At 39.2% G+C, this 12,746-nt stretch overlaps 1 protein-coding gene across 1 annotated transcript; it reads right to left on the reverse strand.

The window, feature by feature from the left end:
• Positions 1-5,657: 5,657 nt before the first annotated feature.
• On the reverse strand, positions 5,658-6,384 carry LOC112200206. Its single transcript, XM_024341228.2, has one exon. It carries the CDS (start codon positions 6,364-6,366, stop codon positions 5,770-5,772), a length of 597 nt encoding a protein of 198 aa, XP_024196996.1. The 5' UTR covers positions 6,367-6,384; the 3' UTR covers positions 5,658-5,769.
• Positions 6,385-12,746: the final 6,362 nt, after the last annotated feature.

Raw genomic sequence — 12,746 nt, forward strand, 5'->3', positions numbered from 1 at the left:
AGGCATTTTACTAATTCTTAGAATTGATCACTATCTTGTTGCTCACTGAAATGAACAACAACCTCCTGTTGGGGAATGATCAAGCCAAGCCCATCGGTACCTAAGCAATAGTTTTGCTTGAAGCAAATGATGTTACTTATCGCAAACCTAATTACGAAAGGAGAAATTGTGACCGCGGAAAGAAAAAAAAAGTTCAATCTTTTGAGACAAGGAAAGAGTGGTGGGCCCATAAATTGTCCATATAACCGGCCCAAAACATGGCCCCATGTTATAGTGCCACTGCCCAACAAGCCAAAGTGGAAAGGAACACTGATTCGGCCCGCCGCCACCAAAATCAGCATGATTTTTGTTATCGTTGTGGAGTAATTGACTGTTGGTCCCGCACTAGCTGTGCAATAGTCGAAGCAGTAGATGAGTATTACACCGGTCGCGGAACTCGAAATACCAACTTTATTGAAGGGTCATTTTCTATCGATTCCATACTAGAGATCATAGATTTTCAGCCAGTTACTGAACATACCGAGGATTAGAACTCAAAGACATGGGTATAATTGGCCCCTTGTGCCATATCTATTTCATCTTAATGAATGAAACATCTTCGGATTTTGGTGATTTATGTTTTCAATTATTTTGGATTATAGAAATGTGTTATGTTCGAATATATTTAATTCAATAAACTCATTTATACATGTGATCCATTGAATTAAATTTATGAATAGGCATGTCTAGTGGGGAAGTTTGTTGTCTGGTTAAAAGTGCTATTACGCACACCATACTCCCATATCGGAGATATTTTTCAAACTTATGTCTATTCATACCTCTGTGACAACCGTATCAGGCCAATCCAACCTGATAGAGGGTTATGGCAAAACCCACTGTATGTTGTCCAATGATACAGAACCTACCATTAATGAGGCCTTATAATCTCCACGTTCTAGAAGAATGTTATTGAGTATTAAGGATATTCTAACCAACAGTTACCATGTTGAAACCACTGAGAAAAATGATTGTAATATCTTTGCATAACCTCCAAGTGTGTGGCCAGAAGCGTACATTGGAGAAAATTGAAATCTATTAGGTAGAAACTAACTAATTCAAGCAACTACTTGCTATGGCATGACCGTTTGGGACACCCAGGTCACAGTATGATGCACCGTATCCTCAACTCATCGCAGGTGCATCCCCTTCTGAATAAGGGTCTTGTATATAATGACACACTATGCCATACTCATTAAGAATATTTCATACTAGACCATCATATGCAAAGACTAGTACATACACCACCATTTTTCTGCACAAAATGCAAGGGAAATTTGTAGACATATCCAACCACCATGTGGACCAGTTAAATATTAATGGTTTTAGTTGATGTATCGACAAAGTGATCACATGTTACACTATTGTCCACAAGAAAACGTTGCTTTTGCTAAACTCTCACCCAGATCATGAAATTGAGGGTTCAACACTCAGATTATCCCATAAAGTCTATAAGACTTGATAATACCGGAGAGTTTACATCGAAGTATTTTGATGATTATTGCATATCCTTTGGGGTTGATGCTGAACATATAGTTCCCTATATATGTTCACACCCAAGATGGTCTCGCAAATAGAATCTTGGTAATGCGCACCAAGGTTCTAATTTCTACATGGGGCTATGCAATCTTGCATGCAACTATGTTGGTCCTGTTGAGGCCCACTACTACCAACCTTACTCCGAGTTACAGCTGGTGACTGGGTACGAACCTGATATTTCGCACTTAAGCGCATTTGGGTATGCAGTCCTCGTGCCAATTGTGCCGTCACAACGTACAAAATTGGGTCTTCAAAAAAGGATGGATATACATGTCGATTATGAGTCCCATCCATTATGTGCTCTTTAGAGCCTTTGACAGATGATCTCTTTATCGCTAAATTTGTGGATTGTCACTTTGATGAGACAGTCTTCCCGCCGTTAGGGGGAGATAAGAACGTCACCGTTCCTGATGAACAGCGTGAACTAACATGAAATGTCTCCACTATGTTTCATCATGATCCCCGAACCGCACGAAAGTACTGAAGTGCGGACAATTCTAGATCTATAGAGTATAGAATACAATATGCCAGACAGTTTCTCTGATCTAGCAAAAGTGACGAGATCATATATACATGCTACAAATGTGCCTGCAAGGATAGAAATCCCTTTAGGATGTGTAGTCCCAGATGGACAAGGTACGACCATGGTGGCTAACCAGTCATATGTCCCTGCCCAGAAGCGAGGTAGACCATTAGGTTCGAAGGATTCTTTTCCCCAGAAGAGGGTAAACTTGGCACAAATGAATCCTCTTGACATCGCTATCTCAAACCGATTCATCTCATGAGATAAATCCGGATTATGGGTACGTCCTAGAAAAGACCATGTTGGAGGACGCTCCAACATTTGAACCCATTCCCGAGAATAGAGAAACTCAGTAAATTTATTTAGATTTGGAATCGGATTGAGATTATCATCGATGATATATTAGTATTTGCGGTGGCCACCGAAATTATAATAATCGATGACCTCGAACCTTGCTTTGTTAATCAATATCAACGAAGAGACGACTGGCCAAAAAGGAAATAAGAAATCCAGGTCAAATTAGATTCCTTGACAAAGAGAAAGGTGTTTTGGACCTGTTGTTCCTACACCTCCCCATGTTAAACCTGTAGGATTTAAATGGGTATTTGTAAGGAAACGTAATGAGAAAAACGAAATTGTGATACACAAGGCTCGTCTAGTGGCGCAAGAATTTTCTCAACACCCTGTGATTGATTACGAGGAGGCGTATTCTCCCGTAATGGACGTCATAACGTTCCGCTACCTTATCAGTTTGGTAGTTTCCGAAAAACTGAATATGCAGCTTATGAATGTAGTCACAGCTTATCTCTATGGGGATCACGATACAGAGATATACATAAAGTTCTTGAAGGACTTAATATACCCGATGCAAATAGTTCTAGACCACGGAACACGCTCTTTATTAGTTTTGAGGCATTCACTTTATGGATTGAAACAATCCAGACGGAGGTGGTATAACCGTCTAAGTGAATATTTAATCAGGATGGGATATGTGAATAATAAACTATGCACATGCGTGTTTATTAAGGAAACAAGTTCCTAGTTTGGAATTGTGGCGGTCTATGTCAATGACATGAATTTGATTGATACTCCTAAAAAGATCAAGGAAAACGCAAAGCACCTGAAGTTGGAATTTGAGGTGAAAGGCCTTGGGAGAACAAATTATTGTCTCGACCTGGAACCCGAGCACAGTGCAGATGAAATTTTGAACCATCAACCAAATTACATCCAGAAGATGTTAAGATGCTTTAATGAGGATAAAACCAAGCACACCCATGGTCGTCTGAAGTCAGAGAGAATCATATCGTCCTGCAGATGATAATGAAGAGATATTGGTGCCAGAAGTCCCATATCTAATTGTAATAGGAGCATTTTATACTTGGCTCAATGCCCTAGATAGGACATCTCATTCGATGTGAACTTGTTAGCTAGATATAGCTCTGCGCCAACACGCCGCCACTGGAATGGCATAAAAGACATTTTTTCGCTACCTTAGAGGTACAGCGGATATGGGCTTATTCTATTCCTACGCATCAAGGAATGGATCAAACCCCCTTGATCCTCAGAATGTGCTCGCCTTGTTGGATATGCTGATAGAGACTATCCATCAGACCCGCACAAGGCACGTTCCCAAACTGGTTATGTCTTTACCATTGGGAATACTGCAATTTCTTGGAGGTCTACGAAATAGACACTTGTTGCTACCTCTTCGAATCATGCTGAGATACTAGCTCTTCACGAAGCAGTATGTAAATGTACATGGCTAAAAGCTGTTACAAAGCATGTTCGAAGCACATGTGGACTGCATTCCACCACTGATGAACCAACCATTATCTACAAGGATAATGCTACTTAAATAGAGCAGATAAAGACGAGTTTTATCAAAGGAGACAACACCAAACATATTGTACCGAAGTTCTCCTTCAATTAGCAACAACAGGAGCATCAGAAGATTGAAGTTAAGCAGATTTGATCTGAAGACAATCGTGCAGACCTCTTTACCAAGTCACTACCAAAGTCTACATTCCAGAAGCATGTCCAAGCTATTGGTCTATGTAAACTATCTGAATTACCTAACATGTAATTTTTAGGGAGAGTCGAAATCAGGGGGAGTATCCTAAAGCATACCCACTTGACCATCGTGTACTCTTTTCGTCCTTCGTCCAGGGTTATTTTGTCCCACTAGGTTTTGTTACCTAGCAAGGTTTTAACGAGGCACATCTTTAGCATGGTCACCCCAATTATAGTACATCCTAAAGATGCTTTGATTTGACATATATGCATTTGCTCATCTTTTCCCTTCGACCACGGGTTTCTCCCACTGGGTTTAATGGGCAAGGTTTTGGTGTAGCAACTCTAATGCATCCCTCTCGTAGACATACTATCTACTTATGATGCTGATAAGAAGACTTCACCTATCTCTATTGTGATACGACTACTCCACATTCACGTGCGTTGTGCTCTTTTTCTCCTTCGACCAAGGTTGTTTTTCTCCCACAGGGTTTTTATTACTTGGGAAGGTTTTTGACGAGGCAACTTAGAAGCGCTCAGCCTAGGCAACACTATTGACATGAAATATCCAAGGGGGAGTGTTGTAAATAGTTATGGCTAATATCATGTAAATAGATGGAGAGTCATACATGCCTTTCACTATAGATTAGTGATTGATAGGATTGTGAATAGAAGTAATTGACGTTGCTATTAAACGTTGCCTATTTGTATACATCATGTACTCCTATATAAACCCCCTCATGGTGAGATGAATAGACACTCTATCTCCATGCTCCCAAACTCTCTCTTTTCTGAAACACTTTTGCTTTCATTTTACAACACCCAAGAAATAGTTCGTTTGCACAAGCAAGAAACCGATAAACAAAGTTGTGTCTTTGATTACACAACATTACTCTACGATTCCTTGACAAAGGAACATCCAAACAGGTGCTTTGGATCAATTGTGCCACCGTAGTTCAATGGATACTGGTAGCTTCTCCTTGTGCAGCCATCCACCTTTTGCTGTTCATTTTAGACTCGTTAACTGATTCTAGTTTGTTTCATGAGTTGTCCATACATGGAAATGTTAAGCAGCAAAATTATTCTGTTGTTCGTCATCTCCAACTCTCATTTGCTCCAGTTGACTGGTTTCTTTTGCCCTTTGTTCATATTTTACTTGATGTAGCTAGAGAAATTTCCGTACCTTTTATGGTGTAATTGCTGATTAGAGGGTGCGCAGACCATTAAGAAATGCTATGAGAGGTTTTAATTGCAAATTAAAGGGTTCAGAAGACCACTTATAAAATAATTCTTCTACTTACATAGAACTCTTGTTTAGGCCTAAAGACAGTAAGCACAACTAGGAAGAGAAATGAAAGATTTTCAAGCTGAGAGCTAGAGGCAAGCCAACGCTGATGCTAATATTAGGTAAAAGTGTCGAAATGCATTGCAGACCGTGAAATCCTTCAGGATTTCTATACTCTATATGAAGCTAAATAAAACAGTTAATTAATATGCTTCTTCGTCTTGGTTGTTGTTTCTACTCAAGAAGTCTCGACTCTTGGACATCAAATTTCAGAAACTGCAATATTGGATCAAAAGACGTGGGAATTACTATCAACTTCATACACCTATATAAGGTCAGTTTTGACTAGACAGGAGGAAGAACCTAAATAAAGAGTCTACCATTCATCTGCAACTGGAATGTGATAATGCTGTGCCAACCGCCTAGCAGTTCCATCTGTTATCACACTATTTATCATTTCATACTTCTCATGATTCGCCTTGAGGGCTCCTTGCTGCCTCTCTGCAAGCTTCTCTTCATCCTCCAACTGTTGATTGAGCGCAATGTCAACTTCAAGAGCATGATCCTTAGCAAGCTGCTTCAATTTATTTGCCACTTCAAAGTCAGGATCCTTTGTCTCCACCCAACGGAACTCTATCTTTCTACCGGGCTTTGCAGGACGATCCCCAAACATCTCCGGTTTCGCTTCACGTGCCCTCACAGGCCTTGGAATTCCACCAACCATAAAAGGCCTGTGAGATATTTCTGAGACAATGGCATTAGCCTGCCTCGGGTTCTCCATCTCCACCAATGCAGAAACGGGGATGTTCTTTGTTTCCAAGTAATTTGGAATGAATTGAACATTTTTAACTGTTCCAAACTGAGAGATAGCTTTTCTGACAACCGGTTCAGTAACCTGTGGAGAGAGTTTATCAAGGTAAACAGTTCGTCTGACCTTTTCCTCAAATGCAGAGTACTCTGCTTCTGAAGCCATATTCCAACAGCACGTAAAAATCTAACATGAAACAGAGTTCAATAGTTAGTCAAAACATTTCAAATTCTGGTATAATTCCTATTCAAGCAAAGAATTAAAGAAAATAGGAATCATAACAAAACCCAGAAAGTGCAGATTCATCATAGAACACCTAATCTTTGAATGAAATAAGTAATCCACAAAGCTTAACATATTAAGCTCCCAACCCTAATGCAGCATTAACATGGCATTAGCCAAAAGATTGTAGTCCTCATTCTAGACGTTACTGTTATTTTTCACAACCTCATTTAGATGAAGTTATTGTTTATTGACCTGCATCACAAAAATCCCCACTGGTTTCAGTTCAGACCAGACCAGATCTGGATTGACAAAAATTTCAAAGCTAAGATATCAACTTTTAGAATGTGCCCCATCTCAGATTGCATGCCAATAATATCAACAAGTGATCTGATAGCAATAGTAAATATCAACTCATCAGTTCAAGCAGATACAGTAGATACATGCTAAATGCAAAGACTCACATTTTGAATGGGATGGGGGAAAATAATAATAATCACATGGCACGTCAATGTCGATGACAAAAGGAAAACTAACACGCAACACCTACAAGAATATCATCAACAAGTGTTTCAAGAAAGCACGAATTAAGAAGTCTAGCGTCTATCAATGTGAATACGAAAACAGACTTGATATCCAACAAGTTTAAGGAACTTTTAACAATCAAATGTCACCGTGATAACTAACCCATTAATTGAGTACATTCAGATCTGTGCATTCCAATTGCAAACTTCCTTAATTGTTGAATGGGGTTCAATGTACAGTTTAAAACTTCTAACTGATGTGTTTTTAATGAATAAAAAAGGCCATATTGTTTCTCTATCTTACGAGTATATTGGATAAGCCATAAGTTATCTTACCCTTCAAAAATTGACAGCTGGCAATCTCCATAACGGAGCTAACGGACATATGTACCAATATTCGGTCGTGTGAAGAATCTCAGGTACCATATTGATATTTTTTGAAGTTCAGGTACCAAAAGTTATAAGGAGGAAAAGTTCGGATACCGTACGAATCATTTTTCCTTTTTAATATACAATAGGATATAATTGTCGCATTAAAGGTGGTACATTTTTCCTTTCGCTCAAAGTCTTTTTCAAGGACTAAAATATCGAATATCGAGAAAATATCGATAGTCTAAAAAATGAAAATTTCGATGGAAATATCGAGAAAATTTCGATCCAAGTAAATTTTTGAAAAAAAATAATGAAAATTTAGAAAGTAACATAGAAATCATTAATGAATTTTCATGAAACATTTACATGATCAGTTATCTATAGTATTTCAAAAAAAAGTGTTTGATAAACTTAATTATATAATGATTGTAGTAATTTAGATTATAATAAGATATACTGACATGACAAATACATAAAATTCTACGTGAGAAATCTAAAAATGACTTAAATAGGAGTTTTTTTTTTTTTTAACCAAGTAATCATTCATTCATCTCAAGTCAGAATGACACAGATACATACCTTCCTTTGCCAATCTCAAGGGTAAGTTTAGGACGTGGTATGCTAGCTAGCACCACTCATTAGACAACCAGTGCTCACTTATTAAAAGCAAACCTATAACTATGACAAAACTAGGACACAATAAATAGGCATAATTCAACAAAAACTAAATCTTCTCCTTGCCTTCCACACCATGGCTAGGAGGTTTGGTTGGGTCCATCCTCCTGGATCCCAAATACGAAACCCCATAGATTTTGAATCCAATAGTTTGTCCCATGAAAGAGGCATAATCCATAAGAGACCTCTATTTGTTTTGGCCACCCAACACCTATTTAGTACCCAAACAGAGTTGGGCCTCCACATCTCTCTGGAAACCCAAATCAAGCCAGGCATTACTTTGAATACCGCAATGGGTCACCACCGTGACTTGGGCCACAAAACCGATCTGGGCACCCAACCCACTATTGGCCTACCCTCTTCTGCACCCGCGGTCAAGATCGCCGCCTCCTAGTGCATTCTGGGCACTACATCCTCCAATGTTGCTACCACCTTCTGATCAGCATTAGTACCATCACCCAGCATCGCCACAACCCGCCATGGTCTTTTCGCTACATCTGAACGCAACTCTATGGCAAGACCAAAGTTCGATTTCACAGCTCCTGCAATTCGAAGCCGAATTGCTGCATTGCTTGAATACCAGATTGCCACCACCTTGTTTTGGGGATGAAAGCAATCCTTTACCACATCCCACAACCGGCCAGAGCAGATCCCATTCAGCTTTGCAAGCCTATCATCCAGATTCTTCAGACGTCCTCTGTGTGGTCGATCGACAGAGGATCTCATCTCCATCACCCACGACTGCCAACGCCGGCCACCGACATTCACATGAGAAGAGTATTTCATAGTCCCCCATTTACATCGCACGTCACTTGTTGTTGGACGCACAACAGCGACGTCCATTGAAGATTGGTGCACGAGTTCGGCCGGCAGAGGCGCATTTTCAACACTCTTAGGGCGCATATATTCTTATCCTCTCGAGGCAAATAAATAGCACCGATTTTGATTGACTGATGCGGCTGAAATAGCCTCACAATTTAACCCTGCAAAATGTAGTTGTTAGTATAGGATAAGCAGGGATCGTTCAGTTCGGGGATTGTAGGGTACACCTACACAAAAAGGTCAATTAACAAATAAAAAAATAAAATGGGGGTTTTGGAATTTGGTTTCTAATCTACTAAAAATAAAAACAAAGCAAATAAAACTATATACAATGATCGACTTCCCTAACCTAGACCAATACCACTCGGAAATTACTAAGTGTAAAAACAGAAAATTCATTTCAACATGCTACAAAAATGTGCCCACCTTAAATGCCTAGATAAGAGCCAAAATGAAAAGCCTCAGCGGATCAATCCATTTATCTGATTCGTTCTAATGTAGGTTTGGATCGGAAAAGTCCTTACCAAGCCTAATACTACTAAATTTCGAAAACACTCAGCGTAATTCTCTTAACTAGTAGTATTATCTAACCCTCGAATCAACTCACACGTGCAAATTAACCATTACACATAGAATTTAACACGTAATTTCCAGAATCATTTAATCATTAAAGCATGATTTTTACCACTTTTTAGAACTAATTGCTACTTGTTTAACTCAGCGTCTTAACAAATAACAATTACTCTTGGCAAATTAAGCAAACACACAAAAACTCTCACCGTTATTCTAGCATGCAAACTTATGAACCTAACTGTGAAAATTACCAAAACACATAAAAGGGCACAAGATTGTAACATGCATCATAAAAGAATTCTCAAAATTAACTCAATAATAAACTGAAAATCTCAAAAATATTAATAAAAATATTCTGAAAATTTCATGTCTCCAATTACACAACTCACAAATTGAAACACACAAAACCGAAACAAAAATTATAAGTAGAGTCATAGTTACACTTTGAAGCTTTCCTCAGCGGCTTAGCAACACGGTGATGAACTCGTCTCTGCGATGGTGGTGGAGCGTCCTTGACTCAGCGCCTTAGAGCTTTGTAGATTGATGGATGGATGGTGTCACGGTCTTGTAGGTGATGGAAGTTTAAGGAGTGAATTGGGCAGTCTTGGAATGGTTTTTGGCCAGGAAGTGATAGGCAATGAATTATCTTGGCTGGGAAGTGATGCAAATTCTATTCTGGACGTTGCCTATTTATAGGGGAGCATTGGTTGGCTTTTGTCGATCATACCCTTCATCATTGGACGGATGGGATTGCATCGTAATTCCTTTAATTTTCCAGCTGAAACATCTTTTTCCTTTAAGGCCTTAACTCCTCTCATAATGGGGCAATTCCTTTAATTTCCAAGCTGAAACATTTTTTCTTATTTATTTTCCAGTTGAAACATCTTTCTCTTTTATTCTTCAACTGAAAACGTCTTTCTCCTTTATTCCCCAACTGAAAACGTCTTTCTCCTTTATTCCCCTTCTTCATTGCTTGGTCAAATATCTTAATGCTTTATTTTATGACTCAATCATTGCTGTTTCCAAGAGTTCCACCAGGCAAGGTTTCCTACAACAAGCAGGAGAATATCAGAATTTTCTAGAGAAAATAAAATGTAAAGACCGCAAAAATAGTCGACAGTGAGGAATCCTGATCCAGCTAGGATTTTTCATGAATTTTACTTTTTCCGCTTATTTCACTCCAAATACTCAACAAGACTCTAAAAACGACTCAATGACTCAAAACACTAAACTTAAGGGAGAAACAAGGCTAAAATGGGGCACATATTCAATAAAATTGTCACACTTTTTGCTCCTATCATTGACGGAAGGGAGCGCCATTGGAAACCTAGTAAGCGGCGGCTAGGGCAGATCATTTAAGTCCCCCTTTTTGTTTTCTTCTTTTTAAAAGAGGATCAAAGGATTTCATTCCTACCCCGTGGTGACTCGAACCCATGACCTCGATCTTAGGTAGTGAGTGCTCTAACCACTTAAATAGGATATTGGAGAGTTAATTATCAATTATAATAATATTTTACAGTTAAATAGATATGTTAAAATGAATATCGGTCTTCAAACAATCACAGGAAAAGAAGTAGAAAATAGTCCATAGAAATACATAAATTTTTTTTTTTTTTAAATAGAGCCAAATTAGATAATCAGAATATTTATAAGTATAGAGGGAAAAGACTCAAAGCGCGATACATGACCCTATAAATTTTTAAAGTTTGCCTTTTTAGATGTTATACAATCTAGTCGGATTGTATAAGGACAAGGGCTAGTTTTCATGAGGTATCAGGTTTGAACCCCAACCTCATCAAAATTTGGCTTCAATTTTAGTCAAAATACTTTCTAACAAACCCACATATATATCTCGAGAGGTGACAAATCTCTGAGCTTCAGGAGAATATCAGGAATTTCGCGAAAATTTCTAATATTTATAGAAATATCACTATGTTTAAGGAAAAAGAGATTCGAGAGAAATTGTAGAGAGAATTGTGTATCATATTATTGAGAATAGGAGCCCTATATATAGGGATTACAAAGTACTAGTTCTAATGTTACAAGGAATACCAATCCGCGTAGGATTGGAAAATCTAGAACCTTCTCTCCTATTGCTACTCCTAGTTTGATAAGGCACACTAAATCGATATTCCTTCAACACTCCCCCTTGTGCCGCTCAAACTTGGTGGTGACGCTTCATCTGTTGCCTCGTTAAAAACCTTGCCAGGTATCAAAAACCCTGTGGGACAAAAATAACCCTGGTCGAAGGACAAAAAGAGCACAACACGTCCTTCACTCTTCGAGGTCGAACATGTAGACATCATAACTCCCCCTGATGTCGATATCTCCCCCTGATTGCTACAATCATGGGAGTTCAGATAACTTTCTCAATCCGATGCTCCTTACATGTTTCTCGAAGGTGGATTTAGGTAACGACTTAGTGAATAAGTCTGCTACATTATCCTCTGATCAGATTTGATTCACTTCAATCTTTAGAAGTGCTTGTTGTTGCTGATTATAAAAGAATTTAGGCGAGATATGCTTGGTATTGTCACCCTTGATGAAACCTAACTTCATTTGCTCAATACAAGCTGCATTATCCTCATAAATGCATGTAGGTTCATCTGTGGTAGACTTCAAACCACAACTTCCTTAAATATGTCTAATTACAGACCTTAGCCATATGCATTCACGCACGGCTTCATGTAGAGCAATAATCTCTGCATGATTTGAGGAAGTAGCAACAAGGGTCTGTTTCGTAAACCTCCAAGATATCGCAGTGCTTCCCATGGTAAAGACATAACCCGTTTGGGAGCGACCTTTGTGAGGGTCAGAGAGGTACCCTGCGTCAGCAAAACCCATCAAGACATCATTTTCGTTTTGATGAAGGGGGATAGGGTGAGGCCGGCCACCCCTGGTGGTGGTGAAGGCGTTGGCGACAACATGGCTGGCCACCTTGTCATGGTGGACGGTGGCTCCATGCCTAATGGGGTCCGATCCCATTCTTCCGTCATTCCCCTTCTCTCTGTAGGGATAAAATAGGCCCATATCAATCGTACCTCTTAGGTATCGAAAGATTGTCTTTACACCAATCCAATGGCGACGTGTAGGCGCAGAGCTATGTCTAGCTAACAAGTTCACTGCGAATGAGATGTCTGGTCTTGTGCATTGAGCTAAGTACAATAATGCGCCTATTGCACTTAAATAGGGCACTTCTGCCTCTAATAGCTCTTCGTCCTCATCCTTTGGACGAAACGGATCTTTTCCTGGCTCAAGACTACGACCGATCATGGGAATACTCACAGGCTTTGCTTTATCTTCATTAAAGCGCCTTAAGATTTTCTGAGTATATGCAAACTGATGGATCAAAATGCC

The sequence above is a fragment of the Rosa chinensis genome, chromosome 4, assembly GCF_002994745.2.
Source record: "Rosa chinensis cultivar Old Blush chromosome 4, RchiOBHm-V2, whole genome shotgun sequence".
Taxonomy (NCBI): Eukaryota; Viridiplantae; Streptophyta; class Magnoliopsida; order Rosales; family Rosaceae; genus Rosa; species Rosa chinensis.